General features: G+C 39.3%; 1 protein-coding gene across 7 annotated transcripts in view; it reads left to right on the forward strand.

Annotated features, from left to right (window-relative positions):
• The window catches only part of MAPKAP1 (MAPK associated protein 1), a 244,850-nt gene that overhangs the window by 29,483 nt on the left and 190,364 nt on the right, over window positions 1-25,003 (forward strand). For 4 of the 7 annotated variants that reach the window (XM_081237381.1, XM_081237384.1, XM_081237383.1 and 1 more), the window contains exons 1-3: window positions 9,711-9,786; window positions 17,500-17,827; window positions 20,268-20,357. The exons of 1 other annotated variant lie outside the window; for it this stretch is intronic. In XM_081237381.1, the coding sequence (XP_081093507.1) occupies window positions 17,569-17,827; window positions 20,268-20,357 (349 nt within the window). In that variant the 5' untranslated portion in view covers window positions 9,711-9,786; window positions 17,500-17,568. Of the gene's footprint in view, window positions 1-9,710; window positions 9,787-17,499; window positions 17,828-20,267; window positions 20,358-25,003 lie in introns of those variants that run through there. 2 more of the 7 variants (XM_081237382.1, XM_081237386.1) reach the window with 2 other exon arrangements.

The raw sequence follows: 25,003 nt of genomic DNA on the forward strand, positions 1-25,003 counted from the left end.
GATGTAATCAACTTGTATTACAGATTGTTTAAAAAAATTTTATGGTTACTGTCACCAGTACTGTTCAATTAAGTGATTTGTTGGTATCCTTGTGTTGGAATCACCTGAACTAGAAGAAATTCTAGGGTGCAGCATGGATTCTAGCCTCTCTGTGTTTCTACCCCACCCCCTTTTAAAATTGAGATATAATTCATGTATCATAACATTTACCCTTTTGAAAGTGTACACTTTAATGGTTTATCACCCCCAAAGAAACCTCATACCCATTAGCCCTCACTCCTCATTTCTTCCTCCGCTACCACTGGCAATCATTAATCTACTTCCTGTATCTATGGATTTGCCTGTTCTGAACCTTTTATATAAATGGAATCACACAATATGTGGCTTTTTGTGTCTGGCTTCTCAGCATAATGTTGTCAAGGTTCCTCTATATTGTAGCATATATCAGTACTTCATTTCTTTTTTTTAAAAAATAAATTTATTTATATATTTATTTTTGGCTGCGTTGGGTCTTTGCTGCTGCACGCGGGCTTTCTCTAGTTGCTGTGAGTGGGGGCTACTCTTCGTTGTGGTGCGCAGGCTTCTCATTGCGGTGGCTTCTCTTGCTGCAGAGCACGGGCTCTAGGCGTGTGGGCTTCAGTAGTTGTGGCACGAGGGCTCAGTAGTTGTGGATCGCGGGCTCTAGAGCACAGGCTCAGTAGTTGTGGCGCACGGGCTTAGTTGCTCCGCGGCATGTGGGATCTTCCCAGACCAGGGCTCGAACCCACGTCCCCTGCGTTGACAGGCAGATTCTTAACCACTGTGCCACCAGGGAAGTCCAGTACTTTATTTCTTTTTATTGCTGAATAATATCCCATTGTATGGAAGTACCACATTTTGCCTATCTGTTCATCAGTTGATGGAGGTTTGGCTTGTTTCCACTCTTTGGCTATTATGAATAATACTGCTGCGGACATTCTTGTACAAGTTTTTGTGTGAGCATATGTTTTCAGTTCTATTGGGTGTATTACCTTGGAGTGGATTACTGGGTAATAAGGTAACTCTGTTTAACAGTTTGAGGAACTGACAAATTATTTTCACAGGTGGCTGCACCATTTTACATTCCCTCCAGCAGTGTATAAGGTCTGCCGCCTTTCTGCTTCCACTTTCTTCAGGCTTTCTATTGCTCTGGTCTGGGCTGGAAGCAACCCTAGGCATTCCATGAGCCCTTTTGTCTTGATGAATGGGAAATTTTCCAATTTTATCTCTTCAACTACATTCACTCTACAAGCATATGTGTACCAGGCCTTATACTGGATGTTAGTGACAGGAAGCCAAATAAGGCTTCTAGTCCTTTCTTCTTAAGGACTCCACAATCCAGTAGTTGGAACTTCTTACTAGGACATGCAGGGAGAGGGAAAAGCCAGTGAAGAAAGTACAGTTGACCCTTGAACAACATGGGTTTGAACTGCACCAGTCCACTTACATGCAGATTTTTTTTTCAACAAATACAGTACGACAGGATCTGTGATTGGCTGGATCTGTGGATGTGGAACCATGGATGCGGAGGAGGGAGGGCCAACTATGGGACTTGAGCATCCACAGATTTTAGTATCTGCGGTGGTCCTGGAAACAATCCACCAGGTTTACTGAGGGACGACTGTAACTGCTCAGATATTTGTGAATTTCCACAGCACAGATCCTAACTTTAGAATCTAGGCAAAGGTTGAGTTGATTTTCGGAGATTTTCGGGGGTTTCTTTTCCTTGGCTCATCCTTTAACTACAGTCATCCTCCTGTATTTGCAGGTATTGGTTCCAGGACCCTGAGGATACCAAAATCCACAGATGCTCAAGTCCCTCATGTAAAATGGCATAGTACAGTCGGCCTTCCATATCCTGGGTTCTTCATGTGCATTCACCCAACCAACCAAATTCGATCTGCAGTTGGTTGAATCTGCGGATGCCGAACCTGCATATACTGAGGGAGGACTGTTTTACTGTTCTTGGGTTTTGTCACTAGGTTACTGCTCATTTCCTTGCATATTTTCCCTGGGTAAGCTCATTCACATCCATGGCTTCATCTGTCATTTATATGTTAATGTCTTCCAAATTTTCTCAGATCTTTCTCCTAGGCTTCAGGTTTCCCTGTCCTTCACGTGTCACTTATATGTTGTTGTCCCAGATTTGCTCAGACCTTTCTCCTGGGCTGTTAGGTTTGCATCATGATGGATCTCTTTTTGGGTAATCCATAGACATCTCAAGCTCACTGTGTCTGAAACATAGTTCCTCATTTCCCCTCTCCCTGTTAAGCTGTTCCTACTTTTCAGTTCACAGTTTCATTTGTTGGTACTGTCATGCAAGCCGTACACTTTCGCCTTCTCCTTAACCCTCCACATCCACCCAGTCACCAAGTTCTACCAATTTTATCTCCTAAATATTTTTTTAAACTATTTCTTAAGTTCATAGGCCTATCTTTCACTGCCTTACTTTGGATTTCATCATCTCTTCCCTGAGCTGTAGTCACAGCTTCATAACTAATCTTGTGTCTTGTCCATCAGATTAATTTTCTGTGCAACTGCCAGAGCAGTCTCTCTGAAATGCTAACCTAAAAAGCAGCTTTGAACTTCTGGTAGTTCTAGTTGCTAACTACATGTTCTGGTGTATGTTATTTTAGTGCCTTTTCTCTTTGAAAAAAGCTGGATGAATGAATCGTCTTTGAAGATTCATTTTAGACTAGGGAATAATAGCAATAACAAAAATAGTAAACATTTGTATAGTGCTTACCATGGGCCTGGTGCTTTTATACACACATAACATATATGATTTCTTTCAGTACTCACAATAATCCTATGAGATAGGCACCAAAATTGTTCCCATTTATAGATGAGGAAGCGGAGGCACAGAAATTGTTACTTTCCCTAGGTCCCATGGTGAGTGAGTGGCTGAGTCCAGATTTGAACCTAGGCAGTCTGATGCTCTTAGTTTCTCCTGTGTCCCTTTTCCCAACCTTCCTGATTCCCTCCACTTCCCCCACTCCAAAGGTTAGTTATCTTCCCCCTGCTACTGCAATAACCTGTGCATGGCCTGATGTTAATCTGCAGTTCATAGGACAGATGGGGAGCACATTTTATTTTAAACATTTTTGAACAAGGAGCCAGTATTATAGACTATTTAGTTGCCTGCTCCCTCTTGCCCCTGTCTTAAGGTGACTAAGTTGGAAGTGATCACTTCCATTACCTTGATCTTAGTCACCTCTGTGAAGCCTTGTCTGAGTATCCAGTTTCCTTTAGATAGCTTTCCTTTGTGTTTCCATAGCACTTTGTTATATAGAATCCTCCAGCATTGCTCTCATCCTTTATTGTGACCATTTATGTACTTTTCTTCTTGCTTGACTGTAAGCCTTTTGGGGATAGGGACTGTGACTTGTTACTTTATACTCCTAATTCCCAGCATGTAGTAGGTATTCACACTTGTTGAATTTCTTGAATGAACAGGTAAGTCTGACCTATATCTAGACTAGTGAGAGAAGAGGATTCAAAGTGTGATGAAATGGGGACTTCCCTGGTGGCGCAGTGGATAAGACTGCGCTCCCAATGCAGGGGGCCTGGGTTCAATCCCTGGTCAGGGAACTGGATCCCACATGCATGCCACAATTAAGACCCGGCACAACCAAATAAACAAATAAATATTTAAAAAAAAAACAAAGTGTGATGAAATGGACTTAACCTGGAAGTTCAAGGCAGCATATAATAGCTGTTCCGAGCAGGGGTTGTGGAGCCAGGCTGCCTAGGTTTTATCTTGGTTCTACCTCTCACTAGTTATGGGGCCTTGGGCAAGTCTCTGCCTCAGTTTACTGATTTGTAAAACATAAATAGTAATAGAGTCCACCTCTAACAGTTTTGTAAGTGATGTAAGTGTAAATAAGTAAGCAGCCTTCTGGAATCAGAGAATTAATTATTCTACTTAAAGTGTATTTTGTGAAACACTCCCACCCTAACTGTATACCATTATAGGCAGAATGAAGCCAGTCCTGCTGCTCTATCCTCATGTTTGATCCATCTGGTAATAGTTTTTTTTAAAAAGGTAATCTAGAAGATATAAAAAATACTTGTCAAAGTTAGTGCAGTTTTGTCAATAATAATAACGGTTACCATTTATTGAGGTATGAAAGTGCCATTCAAATGAAAGTACAAAGCACCTCTCACAGTCACAGAAAAATAGTTTGGGGATTATCTGCTAGTTTAGATTATTTTATGCTGTCCTTCCTTCATTAGGAGTTGAATAAATAAGTTTGATAGTTGACAGCTTATTTTCCCTCCAAACAAATGTAGCTAGAGCAGGAAGAGTCAAGAATATTGCATCTTGGATTTGAATAGTGCTTTTTTACTTTTTGTAAGTATCCCTATGAGGTGGATAAGTAGCACATAGATTATGGATATTTCACTGCCGAGGGAACAGAGGCAGAGGCACCTAACTCACCTGAAGTCATCCCACAGCTAGTCCCTAGGCAGGCTACAGGCAGTAACCTGGAATTCCAGATGTGTTTACTAACTTTAACGCTTCCTAGAACGTAGTTCTAGGAAGCAGTTTCCATACATAATAGCATTTTTTTAGAAAAAGGTATGATAGTGCTCACTCAAATCAGTCAGTGTGGTTTACCTTTTAGAGGGTTTGCTGCCAAAATCTTGATGCTATTAAAATCTTTGTCAAAAAAGGAATTCCTCATACCTCTGTTCTTAGAGTCTGAACCACGGCACCGTGATATAAGTAAAATATGCAGTGGAATTCTTCTGGCCTTCGAGGGAAAACAGTACGAAGCAAAAACACACAAACCTTTTGAACCCTGGGTGAACATCCGATTACATCCTCCTCCTCCACCTCCTCCACCTCCTCCACCTCCTCCACCTCTCATGTGATTGGAGTAGAATTTGAGAGCTGAAAAGTCCCTTCTTATAGTTCATCCTCCCCATTTAACAGATGCAAAAAATGGACTGATGTGTAAAACAGGTTTAAAGAGTTTTAAAGAGGTAACTTGTCCAAGGCCATGTAAGTAGGTCCCTGGTAATTAGGGAATTGGAAGTCGGGTTTCCTGAGTGGTGCTTGCAATAAACTATGTTGCTTCCCTCAATTGATGATATGGTTAACCTGAGAGCCAGGTAAGTGGAAACATAACTATTGAATTCTTCTATTTGGTTAAGCAAACTTCAAATATTGAGGAGACAATAAAAGGAAAATACATCTTAGACTGTAGCAGGAGAGCTATCTACTGAACCAGCACCATGGATAAGGGCCCTTTTTTTTGCCCTTTTTTTTTTTTTTGAAAATCATGGCTCCACCCTTTGGGAACAGGAGAGATTTGTTTTGTCTGTTTATTCCACACTGAGCCCTTGCTGGATGCCAGCCACTTTCTACTAGAAACTGGCAGTACAGTGATGATTAAGACAGTGTGCTTAAGGAGCTGAGAGTTTAGAAGAGAAAACCAACATACAGACAGTCATTATTATTTTTTTTAAAGTGTGATTAGTTTCTTTGTTTGTTCATTCATTCATTTATTCATTCCTTAACAAAGCAGCCAGAGAGATACTTTTATTTTTTATTATTTTAAAAAATATTTATTTATTTATTTGGTTGCACTGGGTCTTAGTTGCAGCAGGTGGGCCCCTTAGTTGCTGCTTGCGGGCTCCTTTAGTTGTGGCTCGAGGGCTCCTTACTTGCGGCATGCAAACTCTTAGTTGTGGCATGCATGTGGGATCTAGTTCCCTGACCAGGGATTGAACCCAGGCCCCCTGCATTGGGAGCTCGGAGCCTTAACCACTGCGCCACCGGGGAAGTCCCCAGAGAGATACTTTTAAAATGTGAGTTAGATCATATTGCTGCTCACAGTCTTCCGGTAATTCTCCTTTCTACTTGTAATTAAAGCAAAGTCCTTAGAATTGCCTGTAAGGCTCTACTCACTTTTCCCCACTCTTCAGACCTCATCCTCTACTACTTGCTTCCTTGCTGGGCTCCTTGATACTTAGTGCCAGGCATACTCCCCCTGCTTGGCAACATGCTTCCCTCAGAAATCCACATGGCTTGTTCTTTCATCTTCAGGGGTTAACTCTCGAATGTCACCTTCTCAGTGAAGCATCCCTTGACTACTTTATTTACAATTGCAGCTGTGGCTCCACCTACCTAGCATGCCCTAGATCTCTTTTCTGTGCTACTTTTCTCCATAGCATTTCTAACTTATTGTATAATTTAATTCTCTGTTTTGTTTGTCTCCTTCATTAGAATGTGAACTCCATGAGGGCAGGACTTTCTGTCTGCTTTGTTTTCTGCTGTACTCTCTGCATCTAGAATAGTGCCTGGCACACAGGAGGCATTCAATAAATATTTGTTGAATGAATAAATTCAACAAACACTTAGCACGTATTACTAACAGGCAATGTGCTGGATTAATTATTTGGTAGAAGTAGTGATGAAGTGCAGTACAGTGGGACCACATGGGAGCAGCTAACCTGGTCTGTGGGATTCATCAGGGAGGTTTCCCGAGAGAATTGACCATTGAGCTGGATTTAGAAGAATGAGTAGGAGGAGGCCAGGTGACAGTCTTCAGATCAAGTTATAAGTTTGGAGGAATGTAACTTGTCTTTATTGTAGCAATTTGAGCTGTGGTTCTCCATAGGGTAGGATAAAATTTCAGAAAACAGATGCTAGGAGTTGAACTTTGTTTAGCACCTTCGAAGATTTGAGCATAGATTTTAGTAGCAAAGTTGTATATGTATGTATTAATCTTGGTATTAATGAAACCATTCGGGGGTTGGAAATTACCACAGATTTAGTGGCTTCAAACAACACATCACTTCAAGGTTTCTCAGCCTCCACATTATTGATATTGACATTTTGGGGGGTATAAGTCTTTGTTGTGGGTGCTGTCCTGTGCATTGTATGATGTTTAGCAGCATCCTTGGCATCTACCCACTAGATGCTAATAGCACCCACCCCCAGTGTGACAACCAGAAATGTCCTCAGACCTTTGCTCAGGGGAGCAAAATTGCCTTCCAATTGAGAACCACTGCATTAGAACCACTGTATCACTGTTCGTGAGGGTCCAGGGATTTCTGTCTTTAACAACTTTGCAAATGATTGAGGGAGATATATATATGTATCTCTATATATAGATATATATATACCTTAGCAGAGTAACCACATTTCTGAATTTAGAATTAAAAAATTTGAAATTGGCAATTCCTTAAACATGATATTCATACAACTAACTGTATTAAAGGTAGAAATAAAGTGCTTTTACAACAGTTTGCAGGGACTTCCCTGGTGGCGCAGTGGTTGAGAGTCCGCCTGCCGATGCAGGGGACACGGGTTTGTGCCCCGGTCCAGCAAGATCCCACATGCCGTGGAGCGGCTGGGCCTGTGAGCCATGGCCGCTGAGCCTGCGCGTCCGGAGCCTGTGCTCCGCAACGGGAGAGGCCACAACAGTGAGAGGCCCGCGTACCGCAAAAAAAAAAAAAAAAAAAAAAAAAAGTTTGCGGGGCTTCCCTGGTGGCGCAGTGGTTAAGAATCCACCTGCCAAGGCAGGGGACACGGGTTCAAGCCCTGGTCCGGGAAGATCCCACATGCCACGGAGCAACTAAGCCCCCCGCGCCACAACTACTGAAGCCCGTGCGCCTAGAGCCCATGCTCCACTACAAGAGAAGCCACCGCAGTGAGAAGCCCGCGCACCGCAATGAAGAGTAGCCCCGACTCGCCGCAACTAGAGAAAGCCCGCGCACAGCAACAAAGACCCAACACAGCAACAAAGACCCAACACAGCCCCCCCAAAAATAAATAAATAATTAAATTTATATTAAAAAAAACCCAAAACAGTTTGGAACCTAGGAATTGGAGAAGGGTTCACAGAGGAAGAAATATTTGAGTTGGACTTAGAAGAAGAAGGTTTGTATTGGAGGATAAGGGTACATCTCACACAAAGGAAGTCTCTTTACCAAAGGCTGGATTGTGTTCAGAATACTCCTGGGAGTTGCCTTCTGGGGAGAAGGGGCAGGTGAATGAAACTGGGTTGTAAAGAGCCCTAAATGTTGTACGTGAAGGTGAAGGGGCTTAGGCTGTTTTCCTGCACTATTTTCATTTCTGTTGTTGCCTAACAAATTACCGCAAACTTAGTGGCTTAAAACAACCCTAATTTATTATTTCTCAGTGGGTCAGGAGTCTTGGCTTCAGCTAGGTTTTCTTTTTTTTTCCTTTCCCTTTTTTTTTTTTCTTTCTTTCTTTTTTCTTTGGCTGTGCCACGCAGCTTGTGGGATTTTAGTTCCCTGATAAGGGATTGAAGCCAGGCCCCCAGCAGTGGGAGCGTGGAGTCCTAACCTCTGGACCGCCAGTGAATTCCCTCAGCTGGGTTTTCTGCTAAGGGTCTCAAAGGGATGAAATTAAGGTGTCAGTGGACTCCAGCCTAAGGTCCCCATTTCCTTGTTACCTGTTGGCTGCGACCACTCTCATTTCCTAGAGGCTGCTCTTAAGATTCTTGCCTTATAGTTCCATAACATGGCTGTTTGCTTTTTCAATACCGGCAGGAAAATCTCTGGCTTAAAATCTCTCTCCCGGGTTGCTTAGGATGAAGTTGCTTAGAAGCAAGTCAGGTTCCACCCACACTCGAGGGAATAACACAGAGGCATGGATATCAAGAGAAGAATTTCTGGAGCCATCTTAAAATGTTGACTACCATATGTACTTTTAGCTCCATGAAGGCAGTAGCCAGGTCTTTTCAAATTTTTTTGCTCAGCATTGTGTCTCTGGTGCCTGGCACATAGTAAGTGCTTTATAAATATTTGTCGAATGAAATCAATGAATGGTAGCGGTTGAGTGTTACTTATGGTTTCAGCTCTTACACTGGTAATTTCACATGGAGAAGCAGTCTAGTTTCTTTGGCATTATTCATTTCTTTAGGTAAAACTATAAACATTTTTACCTGGAATCTTAAAGTAAAACCTAAAATTATTTGTTTATCATAACAAGTGTCAATCAAATCTGTTATCTCAGAGAGACAACACCCATTGGAAAAATAATTTAGGGCTACATTGCACCAAACTGGCAGATTTCTTGTAACAGCCAGAAATGATGGCAGCTTTGGAGTTGTGGAGGTGGTGGGTAGTTAGGTTGTCTGAGGTTTCACAGCTATTGCTAATAACAACAATTTCAAATAATAAACAAGTATTTCAAAACACTGGAAATACTGATGGTTTTGTAATAACTGCTTTATAATATTGATTTCAGTCTAAGTTGTGCTTAGAACTTTATATATAGTTTGGTGTTATTATTAATTATGGTTGTTCTCCATACTTGTTGTAGGAAACATTTTGAGCAATATTTAGATCTTGAGTTATCCGTTGATAAAGGACCATTTTACCTTCAGAAAGTCAGGTATTTCTGACACCAAAGTCTGTGTTTTTCCAGTAGACCTTGCTGTTCAAAATGGGGTTATGAGAATCTCAGTATATGCCAGTCGGTCCTGGAAGCCACAAAGTAAGCAAGGCACATCTTCCTGGACTATCAGTTTTAGTGACTATATTCAAAGGTAAAATATTTTTTTCTATTAAAACAAATACAGGTTCAGTATGTTATAGGATAGAATGTAAAATATGAATGAATTCTAAAAATAAATTTCTTACAGCATGTTGCTTTATGTGGCTCCCCCTAGGTTCTCTCTTACCTTGATTTATGGTTACTCTCCTCTGCCCTTCAGGTGTGTCCGTGGACAAGTTTGAGAGGCACTGTACTGTACCAGTCTCCCTTTAACTGGATCTTGGCAGATGGTAAGATTCAGAGACATTTCAGGTGGGGGTTAGTGGTACAAGGAAAGAAAAATCAAGGGCCAGGGTCCCTTTCCGTCTGTCCACAGGAGATATTTGATAGGAGAGGAGACCTGGTCTCCTGGTAGATTGGTGAGGGTCTGGCTGGTCCCAGATGGCCTCAGTCACTCACGGTGGGGGGTGGCATCACAGTAGCTGGAATGATCGACGGCTGAGCCTCTCTGCATTTGGTCTTTTATCCCGAGCTTCTTCCCATGATTCAAATATGGTCCAAAGAAGGCTGTAGCAGAAGCTGCAAAGTCTCTTGAGACCGAGATTCAGAAGTCCCACATTCCTTCAACTACATTCTGTTGGTCACAGCAAATTACAAGTGAGCCCAGTGATGGGAGGAGCTGCAAAGACTCAAAAATCTACCAAGTGACCTTGGGCAAGTTACTTAATGCCTTCAAGCCTTAATTTTTAAAAATAATCTATAAAATGGGGGTAATAGTAACACCTACTTTCTGGGGTGGTAGTAAGAATGAAATATGTTGTTACAGGAAAAGTACAGCTGATAGTAAGAAGCTCAGTAATTGTCATCTGTTACTGTCCTTGTGTTTTTGCCTAATGAAAGCCTGCCCATCCTTAAATGCCACCTTCTTCCTTCCTAAAGCCTTCTGTAACTTTCTTGTCTCTCGGAAAATATATTGTCTTAGTGTCTTATTTGACGGGTAGTATATTGCCTTATATTACTGTTATGTGTGTACACAACATAGCTCATCTGCTGAAGCCTGTAAGCCTCTGGAGGATGCAGGCCAGTGTTCATGTACCTTTTTTGTAGGAGTCCCAGTGCCTAGTTCTCAATGATGTTTAGTGAATGAATCCCATATTATTCGAAAGAAGATAAGCATTTGTTTTCTGTTGTTGTAATTTGGTCTAGTAAGTACTTTTAGTCAAAGTATAGAAATAAAAATGTGAAGGGAAAAATTAAACTCTCTAGATATAAGGTCTCACTGCTTACTGTTTAATTAAGTTAGGCATATTCACATGGAGAAGATTTTAATTCCCTGAGGGGAGAAAATGGCTCAATTTTACTCTTCTAAAAAATAAGTGAAGATTTAATTTAGAGTTAAATTGGAGAGAGTTAGAAAAAGAGATTTAAAATCAATAAAGTGCATTTTATTTTAATGGTCATTTCAGTTATTTTCTAACTCCAGGGGTTATGAATTCTGAACTTTAATTAGATCAAAGAACTTTGAAATCTTAGTAAAAAACAGGGTCTGATGGTTTTTATAAATGTACATAATAAAAAGGCTTTGTTTTTCTAACTTGTGATCATTTCTTGTTGTGCAAAATAAATGTGAGTGCTTCTATAACATTCTTAAGGAATCTTGTGTAGGAATCAGCTTCAACGTGCCTAATGCTAATAGCATGAAGTCGGGGTACAGTGTGGAAAGGTAAAAAAAAAAATCTTGCATCTGCTGTTACATGTTGTTAACTCCCTCAGCAGACTTTAAATCATTTCAAGTACAGTAATAGTGTGGGAGGTAAATTAACTAACCGTTAACAGTCTTATAAATACACAATTAACATGCCAGCATTTATATGACACATTGATGGGGCAGCCGTAATTTTTGATTGGGAGTTTGCAGACCTTTGAGAAGCCCCAGGCTGTTGCTTATTCAGACAGGTTTTCACAGATTGCAGGTGAGGGCAGCTTGAAGTCTGTCTGGCAGAGGGAAGTGAGTGTGTAGTGTTCTGAAAGTCCAGGAACAACCACTGGCTGGACTTGAGCATTTGAAGTCACGTTGCTATCTCAGGTCCTTAGGGAGTGAAGAAGTATAAGGAGGGCACATTTGCTTCTGGTGGGGTTATTTAAAGAGACAGAATATTGTAGGTATGGACTTTGTAGCTGAAGTTGCATGAATTTCTAGGGATTTTCAGAAAGATACTTAGACCTAACTGGGGATTTAAAGTAAACCCTTCTCTGTGGTTTCAGGTCAACAAGTAGATGATCTCTGGAGTTCATTTCATGTGTAAAATTCTATGATTTTTAGCTTTGAACAATTATTAGGTGTGCTGCTTATTTCTTGCTGTTGTACAAATCACTGTTGCATTAGTGGAGGGAAGGCTAAGGGTCTAGTCTACTGCATAACACGTTTACTGTCTTACATCTTTCACAAGGACCCATGGGAGAAATTTCTCTCAGGCCCTGGAACTCAACAACAGGATTTTAAAAAATCATGTTTATTATAGCTGTTGTAGTTTTTGTTCCTCTTTGTTTTGAGAGGCTATAGAGTGGTTAAGATCCCAAGCTCTTGGGTTTGATTCTTGGTTCTATTTACTTCTTAGCTGTCTGGGTTTGGGCAGGTTTCTTACTTTGCCTCAGTTTTTTCATCTATAAAATGGGGGTAAAAATAGTTACCATCTTATGGGGTTATTTTGAGAATTATATGAATTAATCCATGTAAAAAGGAAAAACAAGTCTAGCTTTTATAATAAGTTAAAGTTAGTTATTATCATTGCTTTTTGCTTCTGGGATTCTCCATTCCACCTGTAGAAAATGTACATGGCATGCACTGGCTTATGGATTCATATTAAGTTACTTCCCCTTTGCCACTTTGCTCATCTAACTTTTTTACTGTGTTGTACCTTATGTATTTGTTTTTTTAATAATACATTGCAAATAAAGTTTGGAGAGTGTATGTGTGTAAAGTTATTATTAAGAATATACTTATTTAAGACTTGATACCCATTTAGCCTACTAAAAATTTACTCCCCTGTTAGGGCGTGCTTCCAAGTTACCACAGGCAGGTTACATGGTCATTAATGAACACAAATCAAATGGTTATGTGAAGTGGTAATAGCATCCAAGTTGCACCTGGAACCACACTTAGCATACAGTAGGAACTTAATAAATATTTGTTGAATGAATGAATGAATGAATGAATGAATTAAGTATGAAAGGAGACCATCCAGTACATTAAAAATGGCCATGTCATTTTGGGACATCTCTTACTATCCTCCCACTCTCTGTGGTTGTCCCTTTTGCTTCCTTTTTTTTTTCTGGCTGTGTTGGGTCTTCGTTGCTGCGCTGCGTGCGAGCTTTCTCTAGTTGCAGTGAGCGGGGGTTTCTCATTGCGGTGGCTTCTTTTGTTGTGGAGCATAGGCTCTAGGCGTGCAGGCTTCAGTAGTTGTGGCATGCGGGCTCAGTAGTTGTGGCTCACGAGCTCTAGAGCACAGGCTCAGTAGTTGTGGCTCACGGGGCTTAGTTGCTCCGTGGCGTGTGGGATCTTCCCGGACCAGGGCTCAACCCCTGTCCCCTGCATTGGCAGGCAGATTCTCAACCACTGCACTACCAGGGAAATCCCTGCTTCCATTTTTAGTAAAACACATCTTTATGCTTTGAGGAACCTGGAGTTAGAAAGTGGGAAAATCTGAAACGTAGGACATCTACTAACAATCTAATTATTGTTTATCTGATAGCTTAATGGTATATATTAAAAAGCATTGACTATCTCAGAGAGTCAAGAATTGGTGATGTTCAGGGAAGGCATTCAAGGCCATTTGTAAAAGTGAAGAGCAGCATCTCTAAACCATGTCTGTGAAACTCTGTTATACATTGATGTGTTTTAGTGTTTCTAGAGGAAAAAATGTTTAGGGATCAGATAAGTTTGGAATTTGGAATACATTACGTTACTGGATTCCCCCCTCTTGGAGATTCACAATATATAATACATTAGTAGTTTAAAAACTTTGAGAAGTGCTTTAATTAAACAGCAAGAAAAAAGCCTATTTAAATTTGTTTAATCTGGCATTTCACAGACATTAAAAAATTGTGGTAAAGTATGTATAACATAAAATTTACCATTTTAACCTTTTTTTTTTTTTTTTTTTGCGGTACGCGGGCCTCTCACTGTTGTGGCCTCTCCCGTTGCGGAGCACAGGCTCCAGACGCTCAGGCTCAGCGGCCATGGCTCACGGGCCTAGCCGCTCCGCGGCATGTGGGATCTTCCCGGACCGGGGCATGAACCCATGTCCCCTGCATCGGCAGACGGACTCTCAACCACTGCGCCACCAGGGAAGCCCCCTAACCATTTTTAAGTATACAATTCAGTGGCATTAAGCACATTCACATTGATGTGCCATTAATACGATTCATCTCCAGAACTTTTCCATCTTCCCAAACTGACACATACCTATTAAACACTTACTTCTCAATTCTCCCCTCCCCGCCAGCCCCTGGCAAAGACTATTCTACTTTCTGTCTCTATGAATCTGACTACTCTAGGTACCTCATATAAGTGGAGTCATGAAGCATTTGTCCTTTTCTGACTAGCGTATTTCATTTAGCTTAATGTCCTTAGGGTTCTTCCATGTTGTAGTATGTCTTAGAATTTTCTTACTTTTTAAGGCTCAGTAACTTTCCATTGTATGTGTGTACCACATTTTGTTTATCCATTCTTTACCAAGTATTTTTAGTTACTGTGTAGTCCGTTGTATGTATGTGTCCTGCAGTGTTGATGGATATTTAGGTTACTTTCAGATCTTCAGTATTACAATCCTGAGATAAATATTTTTGCAGTTATTTCCTTAGAGCAGATCCTAGAAGTGGGGTTGTCCAAAGGGTATTCATGTTTTACACTTTGATATATACTACCAAATTACCCTCTAAAAAGTCCCAATTTTCATTCCCTCTTACAGTGCACGGAGAGTGCCCATTTCTCTGAACCCCTGCCAGCATTTGGTTTTAAAGATCTTTGATCTTTGCACAACTGATCAGAGAAAATAACTTGCTTTTTTGTCTGTGTTCGGAATATCTTTGTTTTAGAAATCAAATCTACCTTCAAATGATAATTTGCTGCTGTCCAAGTGATTTAAAACATTCTTCTGGTTGTGAAAAGTAGTTTTGGAATAAGTTGATAGTGACAATTTTGAAGGGTGACAGTTTTGAAGGGCACATTGTAGAGAAGCTCTTGTACCTGTATTAATTTTTTAAAAAAGCAATTCTTTATAATCACACTTACACACGACATGCTCATATATGATTTATCTCTGAAACAAAATTGTGTAGTCCTTGGAAGTCAGACAGCAATATTTATTGAATTCCAGCTGTGTGTAAGATTCTTTGTTGCCAGAAAGGATATGGTATTATGGCCCCTGTCCTTGTGGAACTTACAGTCTGAATCCTCAAGTACATCATAGGAGGTGGAAAACATGTTTCCCAGGGCAGTCCTGTGGGAGTTCCCTGTCAGAATTGGAACTAAATAAATATTTGTTGAGTGATTCATACAGATTCCTCACTGTATGAAGTCATAGTGTACTAATAGAGAAGATACCTACTCATGTTAGGGTGTTTTGGGGGCCTCTGTTCTGTTAGGATAGTTAGGGAGTTGGTATGTGCCTTCAGAAGTGTTTGCCCAGAACTCTTTTCTTCATAAGAGGTGATGGAACAGGTTCATTTTCCTGAAAAAGATTCTGTTGAAGGTACCCCAGTATAGTTTTGCCGCTTTGTCCTTTGACTTTTTGGTGCCAGAACACCCATTAAATATGTGGCTTCTCACTGAAGCCCTTGTTTTTGCGGGGGAGAACTAATCAATATGAAGTTGAAAACACCTGCCCCTGTGCTGGTGCCTAGTTGCCTTACTTTAATGGGGAAGATGCTTGTCGTGATTGCTACAAAGATGTTTGTAGATCTGTTGATCTGTGATTCCATGGTTCTGTTACAAAACAAATACTGTCATAACTAAATCTATGGTTGTATACGTCTTTGTGGTTATATAAGAACTTATTTTTACAAGTGAAACTTAAATGCTCCCCTTTATTTCTGTAATTTTTCTGATTAATACACTTAAAGTGGTGGGCTGACATTAATGTTTCTGCGACTAAATGTCTCAGAAATTTGACACTTAGAAGAATCCCATGATATTAGGAAATATACTAAGTCATATTAGGGTATAAACTTTTTGACTCAGGCATACCTTACTCACCTTTGCATTTCCTATTAGCTTCAGTGTAAAATAAGTACTTAGTGAATATTTAAGGGAAAAAATGAAAATTAATGTAATTCACTTGATCAGAGATGCTCCTTCGTCAAACTTACTCTTAATCTCAGTATCTTTAAGATCCACCAGGTGAGGTTAATAGAAGGATATGTTGCCAGACAAAAAATTTAAAAACTTCAGTTAGCTATAATGATTTTTTTTTTTTTTTTTTGCGGTACACGGGCCTCTCACTGTTGTGGCCTCTCCCGTTGCGGAGCACAGGCTCCGGACGCGCAGGCTCAGCGGCCATGGCTCACGGGCCCAGCCGCTCCGCGGCATGTGGGATTCTCCCGGACCGGGGCACGAACCCGTGTCCCCTGCATCGGCAGGCGGACTGTCAACCACTGCGCCACCAGGGAAGCCCTATAATGATTTTTGAACTAGATTTCCCCCTACGTTCCATTTCTAGAAGAAACAAATGACAAGAAAATCTGGTGTTCTAGGTCTTTCTAAAAATAAATATCTTCTAGGACTGTTCCTAGGAACATATTCAGTCTACCGTTCACATTCCTTGCACTTCATAATGGTTTTAGAGGAGCAGGGAGGTGACCCAGATGACCTGCAGAGTCCTCTGTTACAAAGGAAGCACGCACTTACTTTACCTGCTGTGAACTTAACGAGAGAAGGATAAATTGTTGATATATTTTAGGATTATTTTAAACAAGAATTGAAAACTGAAGTTGGTAATGGTATTTTTACCATCAGCATCATCATTATTATTAATAACAGCTAATTTAAAATTATGTACCAGCTGTTCTTTTGAGCATTTTACCTACCTAATCATCTATATATCCTTTCTTCCCTGCAATCCCCATTTCACAAATGAAGAAAGAAAACAGGCTCACTGAGGTTACAGTTATTTTGACCAAGATCACATAGCTAGCAAGTGATAGGGCCAGGATTTGAACCCAGTTCTGCCTATAGGCCCTTAGTTTCCTAACTACTATTCTGTAATATTTTCTTTGTTGAGTATTCCCATTTAACTGAGGAGGTACCATTTTGTTCTCAGAATAAACATCGTTACAGTTTTAACAGGATTCAGGAAGCAGTTCTTATAATTAGGTTTCTAAAATAAGAAATTAATCTGGTAGCAGACAAGTTTGATTAATAAGTTTTATTTTAAAAGCACAATACTATCTTAAATCAGAAGGAAGGAAAATGTATTTATTGAACAAAATTACTTTGGTGGTCCGTTTTTGTAAAATTCCTGGTAACTCGGAAAGCATTGTCTGTGCCCTTTTAGACATTTCACAACCGTATGGCAGGAGGGGGAAATGTAAACTGAAACACAGTTTCATACTTTAGCACATCATTTGAGGAAGATACAGCTTGTTCCCCCATGACCTTATAAAGTAATGAGAAGACTGCATGGGAATGAAGGGAGAAAGAAAGGAAAATTTATTGTTTTAACAGTGGTTATGTGATTTGAATGGCCTAAGGAGTTACTGTTACTTGTTTTGTAAAAGAGTAAGCCATCTTCTCTGATACCATGGAGATCTCATTGACTAGAGCAGTAGCCCCTAGAGCTTATAAGGATTTCCTTTCAACTTGGACTTAATCCTTTTAAGCTCCTAGCTACAGGGACAAATGTTGATTTTCAAGGTAGCATTTTACCACATTGAATTTGTTTGAAAAATGATTCAGTCATTTTCTGCCTTATTCTTAAATGTTGCTGTGTACATCGTGTTTCTAGGTAGGTGAGCCCGTGAAACAATATGAAGAGAAGAAAATAGCCTTTTAAGGAAATTGGCCCACAGAAAGGATGGCCTTCTTGGACAATCCAACTATCATTCTAGCTCATATTCGACAGTCACATGTGACCAGTGATGACACAGGAATGTGTGAGATGGTTCTCATTGATCATGATGTTGACCTAGAGAAGATTCATCCTCCTTCAATGCCTGGAGACAGTGGGTCAGAAATTCAGGGAAGCAATGGTGAGACTCAGGGCTATGTATATGCCCAGTCAGTCGATATTACCTCAAGTTGGGACTTTGGTATTAGAAGACGCTCAAATACAGGTAAACATTGCCTTTTAGTCATGTCTTCTGAGCTTTAAATCAGTAAACAATCTTATAGAATAATGCGTAACGTTGGCATGGGTTTAATGGGGAAAGTTACTGTGCATTAACAGGAATGTGCATGTATTACACTTAACAGTGAGTCTAAGCAGTCTCTCCATCTCTGCGACTGTGAATGGAGAGTCTCTGTAGTGGTGCTGTTAGAAGGAGGTAGACAGAAGAGGGATAAGGAAGCAGACAGAGGAAGAATAGGTGAAAAAGTTGGCTATGAGAGGAGTGTTCCGTTTCTAAAAAGTGACTGTGTAGAGAGGGAAGTGGACTGTTTTGTGTATCTTCACAGAGCAACATTATTCCCAGTAGGTAGACTACCTGGAGGCAGATTTCAGGTTGACATGATAAAGAAACTTTAATACAGAGAGCTGACCAGCCAAGGGTGCTGCTGCCCGAGACAGTTCTTGCCTTGGAGGAATTGTAGCAGGGTATGGGGTTCGGAGGGAGACAACTGAATATTTGTTAGGCCTGCTTTTAGTAGGAATTCCTACACTGGGTGTGAGATTAGAAAAGGTGCCCCTGTTTTTGATACATTACCTTTATTTAGTTGATCTGTACCCTTTGATAATTGTGGCTTGAAAATGCTCGACTTTAGCATATATCTATTTAGTCGTTAGATTTGAAACACTTAAGTTTTTTGGGAGCATTTCAAGGACAATGTGATAAACCAAGTCCTTTACTTAGATAAATTATTTAGACTTTATAATCTAGTTGTTCAAATACGACAGGGTATTCTACAAAATATTTTTTTTAGATAATCAAAAAATATAATCTCCTAATCAGTAGCAATAACCTGCTAACTCCCAGGAAAAGTAACGGCAAGATATATAGTAGAACGTTGAAAATATTTATATGTTTATTTTCACAGTCCAAATGTAAAATGTATGTAAAGGAGTACTGCAGGTAGAGCAGGATACAATTCACAGTGCAAAGCATGTTAAGGTTTTGGTTCAGAATTCAGCATTCTGTGACATCTACCAAGAATAATTTGCTCTCGTGATGAAAATAATAGCATTTCCCAGTATCTAAAGGAACTTTTATCAAAATAGGATTTGAGTGAAGGTTTGAATATAATTTAGAACCATTGATTCTCGGTTCTCTAGTTGAAACTGACTTCCTTGCAAGTTATTGAGATGATATCTTTTATGACAGGTTGAATGGATTTCAGTAGGAGAATGCCGCAAAATTGAGAGCTTTATGATTATATTACTTTGGCTGTACCCTTCACATTTATTAATTGCAATTGAATGTATTTTTCTTCCGTGGAATTTGGTTAGATATAGTGACATTGTCAGAATGCTTTTGCCAGCATAGTTTAATTTTCTGGCAAGATTAGTTTCAGTGTTTCCCTACCACAAGGCTAAGGCAGGAATGTAAGATTTCCTATCTTGGAAGTGGTTGAAAGAAAACTTTATTTTATTTATTTATTTTATTAGCATTGTGCCAGGATAGGAAGTTGAAGATTAGCAAGAGGAAACTAATTTGAAGAGGTGACATCAGTTGTGACTTTCTTTTCCATTGTAGTCTCCGTGTGCAGCAGTTGTTAATGTATGCTGGACAGTATTTCTTTAAAAGATCAGTTCACTGACTTTGGAAGGTCAATCAGCCAGTGGTAATATAATCACAAATGCACAATTTTAGATGATGCTTTTGTTATTGTTGTTGGAATTTCTTAAGCTAGTACTTGGATGCTAATAATTAATTAGGATTGTGAGGTATCCTAGTGACCAGGGAATTTTCTTTTTAGTCCTTTCAGCATATCTTAAAATTTTGTATAAGAAAAATTGTTCTTTTTAAGATTTGACTAATGTTACAAAGATACAAATCATTTATTTTACTACCTATAAACTGTTTCAGCCCACTGAAGAAAAGCTATGCTAATTTATATAGCTTTGACATTTTATAATTTTCATGATTTTTAGATAAAGGATTTTATATTTAAAACTTTAATAGTCTAGTCTGAGTTCATTTATCTTTAATTTTTGAAACGGGTAGAGTAATTCATAACAGTAATTTTATTCCTGTAATGTAATATTCACTTCAGTTCATTTGTGCATTAAAATTCCTTTAAGACCGTTATTAATGATTTATATAATGAAATGTCATATTAATCACAGAAGTTTTCACATTTTATTATTCTCTTCCATGTTAATACTATCTTTATGATCTCTATTAATGTTTTATATCCTCTAATTTCAATTATAAATCAAGAATATTTTCATGTTTTTGTTGGTATTTGCTTTTCAGGGGTGCCACCTTTAAAATTTTATGACTTTTTCCCTACATATGCAATATAAAACATCTTTATTCATATAAAGGTAGTTAATTATGTCTTTGTTTATAGTAAACTTTCATTGACAAACTTATAGTTATAATATTTCTTTTCAAGCTCAAAGATTAGAACGACTCCGAAAAGAGAGACAAAACCAGATCAAATGCAAAAATATTCAGTGGAAAGAAAGAAATTCTAAGCAATCAGGTAAATCAAAATAATTTTAATTGTTAATTTGAGATTTATATATTTAGTTTATATTATTATATAAGAGCTTTTAATTTTAATTCATCCTTTTAAATCCTCTAGGCAGATACCTCTTGTGTTTTAAGCTTTGAACTCTTTCACTTGGGTGCCTTGGCCTGCTGAAGCTGTGTGTTCTTTAGGTCTTGTCTTTTTGGCCACTCCTCCTCCTGGGTCACAAGAATTGATGAGTGCAGGGCATATTTTGTAGAAACTGTTGTGCCAGTACCTTGTTCTTAGAGCCAGGGTGTACCTATGATTTGGATGGGCCTCTGGATTGTAGATCCCTCCTGGCAGTTCTAACCTAGACTTTCCCTTGCCTCATTAGCCCCAGTAACAATCTTTTTTTGCATATATGCTAATTCTTTTCCTTTAGCTTACAGACCATTATGTTGCTGGTATTAGCATTTGCAGTATGTGTTCATATGGTATGTATTGATACATTAAAAAGCTGGCTGTCTTATATATTTTCAAAGCTTCAATCTCAGCAAGAAGAGAACACTTTTTTAAAAAGTACAAAATAGAATGCTATTAAAATATTTTCTAATGTTTTATCATGTTTCCTAGACTTTTTTTTTTTCTCCTTTGAAATAAATGTCTGCAGTTGTCTTTTGTATCTTCTTAGCACCTCCCACTACCACCCTGGCATATAATACATGTCCAATCAATTTTCGTTGACTGACTCCTTTGCTACATAATATTTATGAAACCAATAATATTAATGATTATCACATTAACAGCAGCACCTACCTAGTGCTGTGGTAAGTACCTTATGTGCATTACCTCCAATGCAATGGTCTTATAAGGTGTAGGTATCATTGCTGTCGTTAACAGACGAAACAGAGGGTCGCAGAGACTTAACTTGCTTAAGTTACAAGGCTAGGAAGTGGTGGTGCAGTAGAGCCATGTTTTGTATCTAGCACTGTCTGCACCTAAAGGCTAATCTCTTTCTGCTAAACCATGTCATATAAAGTGGTTATTGCTTTCTGCTACTATAATTGTAAACCCAGGAGTGTTCAGTGGGTATGATTTTCTTAATGATTGCTTCTAAATAACGACTGTTTAGAACGAGAAATCCACTTCTTTCTCTTTTTCATATCTCACTTCCATGACTTCCTATAGTTCTTCTTGAATGTCTTTTTAGTTTTGCTCTTGGTACTTTAAAAACCTCTCCAGGCTGGCCTTTTCTGTTGATCTAGTTAATACTTCTCTCCGTTATATTTAGCATAAACTGGAAAACCCTTATATCATTTATTTTGTCTACTTTCTTCAATATTTTTGTATGTCTTAATGTTTTTCCTATTTATCTCTCCTTAATGAATTCAGAGCCAGTTTAAGAAGCCCATCTCTCCAGCTACCCTTTGTTTTGCCTTCTTCACTTCCATATCTTAAAATGATCATAAATAAATAAATTAATAAATGAGTAGAGCATCTCACATGTATCTTCATTAACCCCTTTCACAATGTGAGAAGTAATGTCTTCAACCTAAATTTTGATGCATCTAATAAGTTTTGGTACTCCCCCCCCACTCCTTAAAGTCTAATCCACTTTAACTTTTGTTCAGTGTTTCACAGAATGTGCTGGAGAAACAGATAGTCCCCTGTTGGCTTTCATTTTAACCACACTGTCCATTATGTATATCTGCTTCTCTCTCCCTCAGTTTCCTTCCCTTTATTTCTGTCTCAGAGATTTCAGTAATTGACACTGTGATCTTATTTCTGGAAGGGCTCCTCAATGTGCCTGCCCATGCTTTGAGATGTTGACCTTGATTCTGGCCAGACCAGTAGCCTGCCTGGTGGTTACTCTTGATGGTTAGAGGGAACCTCGTCAATGCACAGAAGAATGCCTTTAATTTTCTGTTAAGCTGGGTTCTTCATTACCACAGACTGGCACTCTGGTTATCCTGAAATGTGTTAGAAAAGTGGAGTCCGCAGTCCACCAAATATCTCCCTGGCAAATTGATCAGCCATTCTATTTTCACACATCTCTCAAATACATACTCTCTTCTAGCAAGAAATGCCACCACCGAATCGTTTTGATATTAATTGGGAATTTTGGCTAGGTAATCATTCATTCATTTCCTCATTCTTTTTCTGCTAATTACATTTTGTTAAAAATCCTTTCATCTGTTTTTTATCTTTGTTTTATTTCATTCCCCGCTAGAAGAATCATCATTATGAATATGATGACCTCCCATGGAATGTTCTTTTTTCCACACTTATTCTATCTACTACATCCAGTTTATTCTTTAAGACACTGCCTAAATGCTTCCTTTTCATAGAGGAGTTAGAAGGGATCTTAGGAACCATCTGGTCCATACCTCGAAGTTCTTTATGAACCTACTGACCCATATGCCACGAGACCACATGGTAAATGTAATACCTTATAGTAAGATTCTTTTAGTATTTCTGTAACTACTGCATGGATAAATGTGAAGACGATGTCATTGGGAGACAGCTTTTTCAGGAATAATCTCAAATCAAAGACTAGTATTTTAATTTTATTGTTTTAAAATGGTGTTGGTATATTATTTAGAAAATTGGTTATTATTCTTATTTATTGAGTCATTTAACAAGTATTTCTTCTACAACTTCTGTGTGCATAGTAATTCTGTGCTAGGTGCTTTGGGGAATACATGATTCCTGTCCTTAAGAAGTTTGAAGTCTAATTGGAATTCAAGGCTATTTACATGTGAAGTTAAATAATAATTTAAAACAATAATGTAGTTTTTATCAGTTACTTATGAATATTCCTGAAGTTTTCTTAATATAACTTCTATTATTGGTTTCTTAAGACAACAGTTCCCAGATACAATGGCTGTATAAAAGTCAGAAATGCATCCAAAAGTGCATGTTATAATGACATTCTGTATACATTTCTAGGCCCTGTCTGTGTAATTCCTGATTCAGTAGGTAGAGGTTGGGGTCTACAAATCTATATTTTTCAGAAGCTCACTGGGTGATTCTGATGGGTAACCAGCTCTGAACACCACTGGATTATGATATGCCAGCCACTAGCTTTACTTTATCTTCATGCAAGTAGAGCAAATTAGCTGTTAATATTTCATTATTATTGGTGAGAAAACTGGAGGACAGAGGCGCTAACCAACTTTCCCAAGTTACTTACTTACAAGTAGTGACAAAGTCAGAATTCTTCTCCTGGCCAATCTGATCCCAAACAGTGGGATCTCCACTGTGCTCCATCCTCTCCCATACCATAGGCAGAAAGGAGCTGCTCCTGGAGCTTTGAATATTGAGGAGTCTTTGGGGTTCCCTTGTACCTTTCTTTCTCTGTGTGTCAGCTACAGCCAGTGTTCGGGAAAGGTACCAAAGCTTCTATATTAAAAACTTTCAGTTGAAAATAATGAAAAGCAAGTGAAGTCAAAGTTGAAGAGCAGCTTGAAGTTGAGCAACTCAAGAAGTATAGCTGTGCCTTATGAATGGCTTAGAACCAGGAGGAAGGGCTCTGTGACCTTTTCCAATCATATCTCTGCTTTTTTGTGACAATCTGCTCTCTCCTTCCTCCTCCCATTCTGCTCCCTATCCCCACAACTACTTTCTCTGCTCTTCTGATCCAGAGTTATTCATTCAACAAGTATTTATTTAATTCCCACAGTATGCAAAGGCAGTTATGCACTATTATGGGCCTAGAAGGTAGAGCAGTGAACAAGACAAAGTCCCTCCCCTCGTGGAGGTTGTTGGGGAGAAAGGCAGTTAAACGAACATAGGAGGTCAGGTGTCAGAATGGGAGAAGTGGCATAGAAAACAATATCCCCCAACTAAGGTGGGTAAGGAATGCTAGGCATGGGATCTTGCTGTTTTATATAGGGTGATCAGGGAAGGTCTCATTAGGAAGGTGGTGGATGAGCAGAGGTCTGAAGGAAGTGAAGGAGTGAGCCAGGCAGATACTGGGAGATGAGTGTTCTAAGATGAGGGAACAGCAAGTGCAAAGGTTCTGTGGCAGAAGTGTGACTGATGTACTCAAGGAATAGCAAGGAAGGATGCCTTGTTGGTTAGAGTAGAGTAAGCAAGGGAAGGAGTGGGGTCAGAGAAGTAAGTAGTGGGAGACCTGATCATGCACAGTCCTATAAGGACCCTGGGTGAGGTGATTTGATCAGAGTACTAATATGATGTGTGACTTACTTTTTTTTCCCCCTAGCTTGAATTTTCTCTAAAACAACTATTTATTATAAAAATTTTCAAACACAAAAACAAAGAAAAAAATTTCAAACATATACAAAAGTAGAGAGAATGGTGTCATGAACCCCACGTGCCCATCACCCAGCTTCAGCAGTTAGCAATATATGTTTCGTTTTGCATCATTTAGACATTCACCTCCCCTCCCCTCCCAGATTATTTTTAAGCAAATCCTAGCTATCATATAATTGCATACCTAAATACTTATGTGTTTGTTTATTTATTTTTTGTTTTATTTTTGGCTGCATTGGGTCTTCGTTGCTGTGTGCAGGCTTTCTCTAGTTGCGGTGAGTGGGGGCTACTCTTTGTTGTGGTGCGTGGGCTTCCCATTGCGGTGGCTTCTCTTGTTGCAGAGCATGGGCTCTAGGCACACGGACTTTAGTAGCTGTGGCACGCGGGCTCAGTAGTTGTGG

The sequence above is a fragment of the Mesoplodon bidens genome (genome assembly GCF_964165515.1).
Source record: "Mesoplodon bidens genome assembly, chromosome: 6".
Lineage (NCBI taxonomy): Eukaryota > Metazoa > Chordata > Mammalia > Artiodactyla > Ziphiidae > Mesoplodon > Mesoplodon bidens.